The 13,456-nt window shown below is 39.0% G+C and overlaps 1 protein-coding gene across 1 annotated transcript in view; it reads right to left on the reverse strand.

The window, feature by feature from the left end:
- LOC118833991 (solute carrier organic anion transporter family member 4C1-like) overlaps positions 1 to 13,456 on the reverse strand; it is a 116,031-nt gene that overhangs the window by 35,004 nt on the left and 67,571 nt on the right. Inside the window, exons 5-8 of the mRNA XM_036741431.1 lie at positions 12,467 to 12,588; positions 7,283 to 7,398; positions 2,213 to 2,357; positions 1,548 to 1,743 (exon numbers count right to left, since the gene is read on the reverse strand). Of these exons, the coding sequence (XP_036597326.1) occupies positions 1,548 to 1,743; positions 2,213 to 2,357; positions 7,283 to 7,398; positions 12,467 to 12,588 (579 nt within the window). The remainder of the gene's footprint in view (positions 1 to 1,547; positions 1,744 to 2,212; positions 2,358 to 7,282; positions 7,399 to 12,466; positions 12,589 to 13,456) is intronic.

A 13,456-nucleotide genomic window follows, 5' to 3' on the forward strand; every position in this document is an offset into this window, starting at 1 on the left:
TAAAAAAATGAATGAGAACAGAATAGGAATATAAAAGATCATATTTTTAAAAATTAGTAAAGGATGGGGAAGTACCTTTTACAGCTATGATGATAATATAGTTTTTAATGAAGAAAAGGAATAGAGAATGTAAAAATGACAAAATAGACAATTCCACTCCAAGATACGGATTCTAGAAGGTGGAGGAGTAGGGAATACATTCTAAGCATGGAGATAGAAGATGGAATGTTATATACAGGGTCCATAAAGTGGTATAATTTGGCTGGAATATAGAATGCAGGAAGATTAATGGGCAATAAGCCTGTAAAGACAGACTAGAGTCAAGTTGTGACTTTGAAAACCAAATATGAGTTCATATTTTATCGCAGAGGCAATTTAGAGCCACTCTGGATGATGGAGTAGCGAATGACATAGTCAGACCTGTCTCTAGGAATACCAGTTTACATTCAAACTCTTGTGAAAATCAATGCTGAAAACTAAAAATATTAAATAAATGATTAAAAAAAATACCAGTTTGGAAGCTTAATGTCAGGGAGACTACTTGGGAAGTTATTGTAATAATGTAAGGTGAGAAAAGCTAAACTACGGTAATAGACATAAGTGAAGAGAAGGAAAAGGTTTGAGAGATGTCATGTAGGTAGAACTGACAAGGCTAGGCAGCTGCTAAATATGGAGGAAGGAAGTGGTCAGACAGAAGGAAGATTAGAAGATGATTGCTTGACTTATTCTGCCACAGTATATGTGGGGAGGGAGAGGACTGGGATAAAGCTATTTTTTAAAAAACTATAGCTGCCCAATGGAATATTCTCACAGAGTATCCAACTCCCCTTTAAAAATTAACTGCCAGGAAGGAATCGATGGCCACTATATCACAGGCCTTGTTCGATCTTAATTTCTCTCCTTGCCAGTGTTCAACACATCTAATGGGGGATTCCAACTGGAAGAGTCGGAAAAAGCCATACCGTAACAGCTTATACATGTCATGGAGATTATTACCCTGGGCTCTGGGTTTTCAAAAACTGTGCAGAGTAATCATGAGCTTGTCCTTATCTGACTAAGGTGCAAAGATCTGTCTGGGTGGTAGAAGTTCTAATCTAAGTAACATAGAGCAGACTCAAGTGAGCCATCAGGTTATAAAATTTTGTCATAGAAATTTTAAAAGACTTTACACTTCAAGGGAATGTGATATCCTTTGGTAGAGAGAAGATCCTTCATGTTGAAATTACAAATTCTTAAAGTGCCAAATAAAAAAAAAATACCTCCAACTTTCTAAAGGAAACAAGGGGAGAAATGCAGTTTGATATAGAACAGGTTGAATTGAGCCAAAAGTTTCTCTCAGAATAATCCTCTGTAAGATGGAGGATGTCTATATAAATGTGTCGACATGCCTACATCTTTGGGAGGAGAAAATATTTCACTGAGTTAAAATTATGAATTCCTAACCATTTTTGCTTTATTGTTTAATATCTAAAGTGTATGCCAATATGAATACATGTAATTTTGGATTTGGGCAATGAACAACGACAAAAGAATTAAAAGATAGTTACCCATTATATGCTTCAGAGACGCCAGCAAATGGCTCATTTCCACATTTAACAAAGAGAAGTGTGATACTCAGTATCAGGGCTAGTAGTGACATCAGCAGAGAAAACTTCATAATATTTTTGCAAGCCATTTTGAATTTGGACACAATGGCACCACCCAAAACTTGCCCCACTGCTGCTCCTGGAATTAAAACAACTCCTACAGAGAAATATGATATCAATAGTTAGAAAAGACAATATTAACATATCAAACAATTCACGCAAATAATTGGCAGACATCAAAACAATTATAAGGATGTGACCTAACAAGTCAAAGCATTCAAAGAATAGGATTTCACTTGTACATAGATTATGCAATAGTTTATATTCTTGTTGTTGGTTATGCTATGAAAGCTTAGGTAAAATGAAGGTGAATAATTATTTTTTATAATAGAGAATAATGCGTTGTGGTCCTTACTAATTTGGTTTTTAATGGTCAGATGCTTTTATTTATGGTATGGCTCTTCTTGTCCTAGAAAAGCTATGTTTCCATGACTTTAATCTCTACAACCTATAAGTTGTCAAGACTAAGGTATCTAAAGTTCTATCACATATGTAACTAGAAAAAGAAAGATCAGGTAAGTTATGCTATTTGGAAAAACAAGTAAAGAATAAGGAAGAAACATTACCTCCAAGTGTAGCTGCAAAGCTGGATGACAATCCAAATTGATTTTCTATGTATTTAGGCAAAAATGTAACAAAACCAGTAGTAACTGAAGCTTCTGCAGTAGCAGACAGAGCTAAACATATAAATACAGGATTTCTCAGCAAAATCTAAAGAAAGAAAGTAAAAAATAGAACATAATAAAAGAATGTGTTGCGATAAACAGAAAACTTTAAAAAGTAGTATTGTGAAATTTCAATTCTCAATGAGCATATTCTAACAAATTTATAAAAACTAAAATTAATTCCCTTGCTTTAAACATAAATATAGTACAGTCAAATACTATTTTTTTTATGTACTCATATACAAATGATCTAGACTCTTTCTTGAGAAGTCTCATCTTCTTCACCATCATAGCAACTATGGCCTCAATGTATTGAGTGAGAGTAATACAGAAGGAAATAGGTTCCCCGAAAGCAAGAAAAGAAGGAAAAAGAACAAGTATTTATTAAGCATTTAATATATGCCAGGCACTGCAGTAGGCACTTCACAAATAGTACCTCATTGTATCCTCACAACAATCTTGTAAGGGTGCTATTATAATCTCCATTTTACACTTGCAATAAACAAAGGTTAAGTGACTTACTGGGGTTACCCAGCTATTAACTCTCTGAGGCTGGATTTGAACTCAGGTCTTCCTAAGTATTCAGTTCTCTTTCTACTGTGCATTCTAGTTTATACTTTTATGTTCACCTGAAGTTTCTATAAAACTATTGCAGATTATATAAACTTGAGATTTAGAAGCAAATGAGAGGAGAGGAAGTGAAGGATCCAATTGTACATAGCTTTCTCAAGGAATTTAGACACAAAAGGAAGGAGAAATATGGGAAGATAAATAGTGGGGATGGTAGGATAATGTGAGGGCTTTCCCTCATACTTCACCCATCCCCCCCCCCAAAAAAAAGAAAATTAAGGCCATTTTCTAAGAGCTTCCTTTTCCCTGCTCATCTCACTTAAATGTTGTATCGGCAATTAAGGTGGGACCTTTTTTACTGTTTTCTCTTTTTGGAGCGCTTATATAATCAAGTGCCCCTGATGAGTCTGGCCTGTTTCTTTGATTAAATCAGGAGTCTTTGATGACCTGCTTACCTCAAGGGAAAGCCTAGCTTACATGGGTTTGAGTCACATGTTGTGACGCCCTTTGACCCTGAAAGGGTATATAAACTCAGAGGTTGGCGTTTTTCCTTGGGGGCTCTCACTCACTGGAAGAATGTTGGTGTGGAGACTCTAGGCAGCCACTGGAACCCCCCAGCTTTGAAGAAACCCAGATGTTGGTGCTTCTCTCTCTGGTAACTATTGGTGTATTGCTTGCACAGACAGCTAGAAGTCTGTCTGCTGATTTGTGTTTATTTGCTCTGTTTAAATAATTATGTTTGTAATTTCTATTTGTATTCTCTCAAGTTCAGGGTGCCGGCTTTTCCTCCTGAACTAAGTGAATGATATATCTATGTTTGATTAAAGGGAGATTGTTAACTCCTTAAAGTTGCTTTCCTTAGAAAAGCAGATCAAAAGAACCTGTGCTGACAGCTCTTGTTGCTGGTCTTCTTGGGTCTTACACCCCTACAGCAGCTGCTAGCCAAGTTTTTGATACAAATGTCTTCCCCCATGATTTTCTCTTTCACCCTGTCTCATATGAAGAGGTGGCCCTTTTCCTTACCAAAATGAAGCCCTCTCTCTCTACATGGAACTCTTGATGTCATTCCATCCCATCAGCCCCATTCTCTCTCTTTTCTTCAGCATCTCCCTACCTACTGGTTCCTTCCCTTTTGTCTGCAAACACACCCATGTCACTCCTCTCCTTAAAAAACAAAACAAAAACAAACCAAACGAAGAAAAAACAACTAAATTCTATTTTCCCCACAAACTATCTTCCCACATATCTCTTCTTTTTTGTGGCTAAATTCCTGGAGAAAGCCATGCAAAATCAAAATCTCCACTTCCTCTCTTAAACACTCTACAATTTGGCTTCCAACTTCAGCATTCAACTGAAACTACTATTTCAAAAGTTACCAAAGATCTTTTATTTGCCAAATTTCTTTTTCTCATTCCTCATCCTTCTTGATCTCTCTGCAGCATTTGATACTGTTGATCACCTTTTCCTCCTAGATGCTCTCTTATAACTCTAGGTTTTCATGACCCTGCTCTCCTGGGCACTTAGTCCGGTGCCTGGCACATAGCAGGTCCTATGTAAATGCTTAGTCCCCTCCTCTGTCATTTCCTGGATGTTCTTCCAGATCCCACAAGTAGCTCTCCTTGGCCCTTCTCCTCTTCTCCCTTTATATTGTCTTACTTAATGATCCCTTCATTTCCCACGGGTAAAATTATCATCTCTCTACAAATGATTCTCAAATCTATTTATTCAGCCTCTACCTCTCTCCTAACATCCAGTTTCATATCACAAACCTTCTATTGGACATCTCAAACTGGCTGAGCCAGGGATTGTCCAAAACAAAACTCATTATCTTTGTCCTTAAAAGCATCTCCTCTTTAGAACTTCCCTATCTCTACCAAGCATACCATAATCCTACCAGTCACCTAGATTCACAACCATACTGGTGTGGTCAACTCAACTTTAGTGCCATACTTTAGTGGTTCTATATTATCAAGAATCAAATAGAAAATCTTTTCAACTTTTAAATCCCTTCACAATCTGGACCCTTCCTAGCCTCTCCATCTTTTCCCACCCCAAACTCTATGATGCAGCAACACTGGAGTATATGCTATTCCTCTCATTTCATTTCTCAGGTTGGTGTATTTAAACCAGCTGTCACTCATGACTGGAATATTTTCTCTCCTCACCTATGCCTCTTGACTTCCTTTAAGACTCAACTCAAATCCCACTTTATGAAAGAATGCTTTCTTTTCTTAGTCCCTTCCTGTCCCACAAATGTTAGTGCCTTCCTTCTGGAATTACTTCCCATTGACATGACATATACCTTGCATATACATAGTTGTTATGTTTTCTCCTCTCCATTAGAATGTAATATCTTTAAGAGCAAAGACTATATTTTTGCCTTTCAAGTCCTGACACATAGTAAGCACTTAAAAAATGCTTGTTGACTGATTCTCTTCTCCAATACATTTCAAGCAATTGCAAAAATAATCTTTTTAATGCACAAGTGTGACCTTGTGGTTACTCTATTCCAAAATGTACATTGTCTTCCTAATATTTCCACACCTTGATAGACTCGTGATCTCACTGATGTGGGAACTTCCTCCATTCCTACAATAGGTTCCTCTCCATGTTTTTACATTCATCTTCCATTACAAATCTATTATACAATATACTGGGTAATCTTTCTCTAGTTTAATAATCCATGAATTCCAGTGCAACATTCTCGATGTCTGTCCAGACTCATCCTATGTAGCTAACCCTATTTTTTTTCTGATAATGCCATCATTGTTAACATGCTGCAGCCTGGGTGGGGCAGTACCAAGATGGCGGCTGGAAAGCAGGAATGTGCCTAAAGCTCCCCCCCAGTTCCCTCCAAACACCTATAAAAATGGCTCTGAACAAATTCTAGAGCTGCAGAACCCACAAAACAGCAAAGGGAAGCAGGGCTCCAGTGCAGGACAGCCTGGATGGTCTCTGGATGAGGTCTACCCCACATGGAGATGGGAGCAGAGCAGAGCAGAGCAGAGCGCAGCATGGGCTGCACCAGGACCAACCAGACTGGGAGACAGACAGAATAGGCATAGTGCCCTGAATCAGTGAGCTGTGGCAGTTACCAGACTTCTCAACCCACAAACACCAAAGACAACAGAGAAGGTTAGTGAGAAAAGCTGCTGGGAGCAAATGAAAGAAGTTCATGATCGGCCACCATCCTGGAGGCTGCAGAGGTGGTGCAGAGTATCCTGAGGCTGCTTCCAGAGCTACAGCTGCATACACACTCAGTTGGGTATATTATTCCACAGGAAAGTAAGGGGAATGGGATAAAAAAGGGGGGGGATGATAGAAGGGAGGGCAGATAGGGGGAGGAGGTAATCAAAACCAGACACTTTCGAAAAGGGACAAGGTCAAGGGAGAAAATTGAATAAAGGGGGACAGGATAGGAGGGAGCAAAATATAGTTAGTCTTTCACAACATGAGTATTGTGGAAGGCTTTTACATAATGATACACATATGGCCTATGTTGAATTGCTTGCCTTCTTAGGAAGAGTGGGTGGGAAGGGAAGAGGGGTGAGAATTTGGAACTCAAAGTTTTAAAAGCAAATGTTCAAAAAAAAAAAGTTGGTTTTACATGCAACTGGGAAATAAGATATACAGGCAATGGGGCAAAGAAATCTATCTTGCCCTACAAGAAAGTAAGGGAAAAGGGGATGGGAGGGAGTGAGGCGACAGAAGGGAGGGCTGACTCGCAAATGAGGCAATCAGAATATATGCCATCTTGGAGGCAGGAAGGGTAGAAATGGGGAGAAAATTTGTAATTCAAACTCTTGTGAAAATTAATGGTGAAAACTAAAAATATTAATAATAAAAATTTTTTAAAAAATTCTGCAGCCTATTTAAAATTAGATGTATTTTTATTTCCTTTTGTTTCATCTGCAATTTTAATTCTTCAAAAATCATAGTGAAATATAGGAATAATAATTCCTTTCTATATAGTTTAAAAAAGCACTTTACTCACAATAGCTTGGTTAGGAAGGTGGTACAAGCTGGGAAGGTAGCTCTTTTTTTGCTACAGATTAGTAGAATACACATGGGTAATTCCCAGAATTGAAACTTCTAATGATATACATTGGTATATATCTGCATATTATATTAACATTATATCTGTATCTATGTACAGAGACACGTATTGGTTATACACTCATGCACATTAGTGCATATAACCTATGTGTATATGTTTTTTGTATGTATGTATGTCTTGTGTGTGTGTGTGTGTGTGTGTGTGTCTGTGTGTCTGTGAGACAGTCACTGTAAATGGACACCAAGTTGGTCCAGAACTGAATAGGAGAGGAGCCTGGGTTATCCTTGAGTATTTGCAGTATTTCTTTGAGTAGAGAAGATAAATTATGCAAAATTTCTATTTACCTGAAGAGCAGCTGGAAAATCTTTAATGCTTTTCCCAAAATTCTTGTCTGTAGTCTTTGTGCCACTTTCATTCTGATGGGTCTGAGAAATTTTTCCAGCCTGTATTTCTGCTGTGCCTGCATAATGAGAAATGTATTTTATACCATATGTATGGTCTGTAGCTTTACTCTTTATGTATAACATTTACTTCAAAATAACATACTAATGGAGGGGTGGAGCCAAGATGGCGGCTGGAAAGCAAGGACTAGCGTGAGCTCCCCACCAAGTCCCTCCAAAAACCTATAAAAAAATGGCTCTGAACCAATTCTAGAACTGCAGAACCCACAAAATGGCAGAGAGAAGCAGGGCTCCAGCCCAGAACAGCCTGGATGGTTGCTGGGTGAGGTCTTTCAGGCATGGAGCTAGGAGTGGAACAGAGAGGAGCGGAGGCCAATGTGGGCCATGGACCAACCAGACCAGGAGCCAGGCAGAGCGGGCCCTAGTGCCCTGAATCAGTGAGCTGTGGCAGTTGCCAGACTTCTCAACCCACAAACACAAAAGACAACAGAGAAGAACTGCAGAACCCACAAAATAGCAGAGTGAAGCAGGGCTCTAGCCCAGGACAGCCTGGATGGTCTCTGGGTATGGTCTATCCCGCACAGAGCTGGGAGCGGAGCGGAGCAGAGCCGGACCAACCAGACCAAGAGCCAGGCGGAGCATGCCCTTGCACCCTGAATCAGTGAGCTGCAGCAGTTACCAGACTTCTCAACCCACAAACACCAAAGACAGCAAAGAAGGTTAGTGGGAAAAGCTGCTGGGAACAGAGTGAAAGGAGTTCCCGATTTGGCCACCACCCCCGGGGCAGCGGAGGTGGGGCAGCTACAGAACTACAGCTGCAGTTGCTTCCAGCCCCAGCCCCACCTGGTGGGAGGCATTAAGTGGCAGATCAGAGCAGGAGTGAAGAGCCTGCTGAAGATCTAAGTCCAGTCCAGGTTGGGGGTTCTTGGGGAAGGAGGAGTGCTGGTATGCCAGAGCTGGTGCATCCCCCTAAGCTTGGAACATAGTACTCTTTACTCTACAAGCAGTCATACCCCACTGAAAAACTCAAGAGTCAAGTAAGTTGGCTAGGCAGCAAAAACACACCCAGACTCAGTCTCAGACTTTGGAATCTTTCTTTGGTGACAAAGAAGACCAAAACATACAGACAGAAGAAGTCAACAAAGTCAAAGGGCCTACAACAAAAGCCTCCAAGAAAAACCTGAACTGGTCTCAGGCCATGGAAGAGCTCAAAAAGGATTTGGAAAAGCAAGTTAGAGAAGTAGAGGAAAAATTGGGAAAAGAAATGAGAAGGATGCAAGAAAACCATGAAAAACAAGTCAATGATTTGCTAAAGGAGACCCAAAAAATACTGAAAAATATACTGAAGAAAACAACATCTTAAAAAATAGACTAACTCAAATGGCAAAAGAGCTCCAAAAAGCCAATGAGGAGAAGAATGCCTTGAAAGGCAGAATTAGCCAAATGGAAAAGGAGGTCCAAAAGACCACTGAAGAAAATACTACCTTAAAAACTAGATTGGAGCAAGTGGAAGCTAGTGGCTTTATGAGAAATCAAGATACTATAAAACAGAACCAAAGGAATGAAAAAATGGAAGACAATGTGAAATATCTCATTGGAAAAACCACTGAGCTGGAAAATAGATCCAGGAGAGATAATTTAAAAATTATTGGACTACCTGAAAGCCATGATCAAAAAAAAAGCCTAGATACCATCTTTCAAGAAATTATCAAGGAGAACTGCCCTGATATTCTAGAGCCACAGGGCAAAATAGAAATTGAAAGAATCCACCAATTGCTTCCTCAAACAGATCCCAAAAAGAAATCTCCTAGGAATATTGTCACCAAATTCCAGAGCTCCCACATGAAGGAGAAAATACTGCAAGCAGCCAGAAAGAAACAATTTGAGGATTGTGGAAACACAATCAGAAAAATCCAAGATCTGGCAGCCTCTACATTAAGAGATTGAAGTGCTTGGAATACAGTATTCCAGAGGTCAATGGAGCTAGGATTAAAACCTAGAATCACCTACCCAGCAAAACTGAGTATCGTGCTCCAAGGCAAAATATGGACTTTCAATAAAATAGAGGACTTTCAAGCTTTCTCAGTGAAAAGACCAGAGCTGAATAGAAAATTTGACTTTCAAACACAAGAATCAAGAGAAGCATGAAAAGGTAATCAAGAAAAAGAACAAGAAAAAGAAATTGCAAGGGACTTACTAAAGTTGAACTTTGTTTACATTCCTACATGGAAAGATGATGTGTATGATTCATTATTAGGGTAGCTGAAGGGAATATGCATATATATATATATATATATATATGTATATATATATATATGTGTGTGTGTGTGTGTATACATATGTTTATGTATATACATGTATATGTGAGTGGGTATGTATGTATATATGTACGTGTATATATACAGAGAGAGAGAGAGAGAGTGGGCACAGGGTGAGTTGAAGATGAAGGGAAGAAATCTAAAAGAAATAAAATCAAATTAAGGCATGAGAGAGGAATATATTGAGAGAGGGAGAAAGGGAGAGATAGAATGGGGTGGATTATCTCGCATAAAGGTAGCAAGAGGAAGCAGTTCATTGGAAGAGAAGAGGGGGCAGGTGAGGGGGAATGAGTGAATCTTGCTCTCATCAGATTTGACCTGAGGAGGGAATACCATATATACTCAATTGGGTATCTTACCCCACAGGAAAGAAGGAGGAAGAAGATAAAAAAAGGGGGGAGATGATAGAAGGGAGGGCAGTGTTTCAACAATCTGGCTAGCAGCTTCTGTGGGAGTATAAGATTCACCCACAGCCAGCACCCAGAAAGCTGCCAACACAGGTTCTTCTGATCTGCTTAATTAAGGGAAGCAAGGTGAAGGGGTTGACAAACTTACTTTTAATTCAGCATTCAAATATCATTCAGTTAGTTCAGGGGAAAAATCCAGCACCCTGAACTTCAAAGCAAAAATGCAAATAAATTTCAAACATCAACAGACTTTGTCTGATTCAATCCCAACACATAGTTACCAGAGTTCAACAAAATCTCAACATCAGGGTTTACAAGCTGGAGGGCTCCTTAGCTACAGCTGCCCAGAGTCTCCTCATCAACACCATCTCCAGAGCCCTGCACAAATGGCTCTGTCCTCCCTTCTTATAGGGCTTCAGACATCAAACATCATCTGAATCACCAGAGCTCAGGCTCTGGTGATTGGTTCTTGAGTTGGCCTCTCCCTTTAGGACCCTGGGAGGTTCATATCCACATGAATTACATTAACACCTAATGGGGTTTGGCCCTGGGGCTTAGCACCTAGTAAAGCTTACTGAGATAAATTGAGTCACTCAAAGAAAACAAAGGCCATTCTGGTTACAGGCAGATGGGGGTGGAGGTAATTAAAAACAAACACTTTCGAAAAGGGACAGGGTCAAGGGAGAAAATTCAATAAAGGGGGATAGGTTAGGAAGGAGCAAAATATAGTTAGTCTTGTGGAAGGGTTATACATAATGATACACATGTGGCCTATGTTGAATTGCTTGACTTCTTAGGGAGGGGGGGTGGGAAAGGAAGAAAGGAGGGAATTTGGAACTCAAAGTTTTAAAAACAGATGTTCAAAAACAAACAAAAAAAAGTTTTAGCATGCAACTAGAAAATAAGATACACAGGCAATGGGGCGTAGAAATTGATCTTGCCCTACAAGAAAGGAAGGGAAAAGGGGATAGGAGTGGAGAGGTGACAGAAGGGAGGACTGACTGGGGAACAGGGTAACCAGAATATATGCCAACTTGGAGTGGGGGGAGGTAGAAATGGGGAGAAAATTTGTAATTCAAACTCTTGTGAAAATCAATGCTGAAAACTAAGTATATTAAATTTTAAAAAATTTTAAAAAAATAACATACTAACCAATCAAGTACTTTGGAATAATCCACAGCTCCAACCAAATGAGTGGTATGCATCATCTAGGCTAGGAGTGAGGAACCTGTGGCCTCAAGGCCACATGAGGCCCTCTAGGTCCTCAAGTGACTGAATCCAAAACTTCACAGAACAAATCCCCTTAATAAAAGGACTTGTTCTGTAAACCTTGGACTCAATCAAAAGGCTACATCCAAGCACCACATGTGGCCTCATGTCTGATTCTTTGTGACCCCATTTGGGGTTTTCTTGGCAAAGATACTAGAGTGGTGTGCCATTCCTTCTCCAAGTCATCTTACAGATGAGAAAACTGAGGCAAACAGGGTTAAGTGACTTCCCCAGGGTCACACAGCTAATACATATCTGAGGCTGACTCCAATGCAGACACTCGATCCATTGTGCCAACTAGCTGCCCTAAAGCCAGTGCTGGAGGTCATACTTTGTATTGTACATACCTGCTCTTTAGATCTACTAGATGACCTTTAGAAATATCAACTATAATACTATACTCGAGACTATATGAGTATCTGAGTAAAGAGTCATAGATCTAATGCTGAAAGGGCTAGAAGTCATCTAGCCCAACCCTGTTAGTTGGGAAACAAGAAAATTATGTCCCAAAAAGTTTCAGTGACTTGTCCAAGATAACACAAGGAGTAAGTTGGAGAGCCATACGAAACTCTCTTCAACCCAACTATGTACTCAGTCTTAACCCCTCTTTTTTTTGATAGTCTTTTTATTCTTTTCAAATATCTCTTCCTCTCTTTTTAACTTCATGTGCACAAGAATATACAATTTCAAGAAGTTCCAACTTAGGAATGAGACCAAATTTTACAAATAACAGTTATTTCACAACAACGCTTATAATACTCGTACCATGATCTTCATACAAATAAGAAACTTAAGTTTCAGCATGGAAGGCAGAATGAATTTTCCAGTGTGGTATCTTGGCTAGTGGGCCAGACTCAAAGCCAGGAAGATCACGGTTCAAGTTCTACCTGTGAGTGACATGCTATGTGACTCTGGCCAAGGCACTTAACTTTTCAATGCACCAGCAACTTTTTAAGTCTAGAAGTTATGAGAAGGTGCTAATCTATACTGACAAAGGGAGTTTCTTCATCCAGGAATTTTTTGTACCAATGAAATTACTGGTCAACTTCTTATTCTTACACTTAAATAAATATACCTTCTATAACAATAAAAAAAATTTCCTTCAGTTTAAAGAACCACTTTTGAGCACTTACCTGGCAAATGCTTTGGAAAGTAAGAAAAAGGCATAATTAAAGACCATGCCAAGAACCAGCACAAAATAAACCCAATCCACCATGCACCCAGCCAGCGGGGATCATCTTCAGTGATAAAAGTTCTTTAATGGGGAAAAAAAAATAATTACTTATTTTCTTAATAGAAACATACTTAGTATAATTAAAGCTTTATAATATTTTACAGTGTAAATTACTATAGTAAAATTATCCATAAAGAAAAAAAGCTAAAACTATTGCATTTTAAATGACAAATTTTATATGATGTTCCAAAAATATTTAAAGACTACAAGCTCTTTAAATATTGGCATCTCAGTGGCAGAATTATATAAAAGTAAAATATCACAAGACAGCTATCATATTGACCTAGGCTGAATTTTCCCCTAATAAGGCCTGCAAAAAGCCTATGCCTTATCAAAGGTTCTCAATATGATTACTCAGAATCAGACTATGTTTGTTGGAAGGGATCTCAGCAGCCATGTAGTACAACCCATATGCGAAGGTTAAAAGCTCTATTACAGTACATCCAAAAAGTGGTCACTTAACCTCTGCTTGAATACCTCCACAAAAGAGGAAACTACTACCTCTGAAGGCAGCTCATTCCATTTTTGGACATTTCTAATGGTCAGCAAATTTGTTCAGACGTGTGATGTAAATTTTGCTTTTTGCAAATTCTATTGCTTGCTCCTGGTTCTTCCCTTTAATGCCAAACAATATATCTAGTCCTTCCTCCACATACAAATTTTCAGATATGAGAAGATAGCTATCATGTCCCTACTATCTTTTCTTCTCCAGGATCAACACACCCATTCCTTCAATCATTCCTCATCTGACATGGAATCAAGGTTGTTCACTATCCCGATTTTTGTACCCAAATGTATGACTTTACATTTATCCCTAACGAATTTCATTTTATTAGATTCAGCCTAATGAAAATTTGGGGCAAGGGGTCCTGACTCTATCATCCAATAT

Source organism: Trichosurus vulpecula, chromosome 1 (genome assembly GCF_011100635.1).
Source record: "Trichosurus vulpecula isolate mTriVul1 chromosome 1, mTriVul1.pri, whole genome shotgun sequence".
Taxonomy (NCBI): domain Eukaryota; kingdom Metazoa; phylum Chordata; class Mammalia; order Diprotodontia; family Phalangeridae; genus Trichosurus; species Trichosurus vulpecula.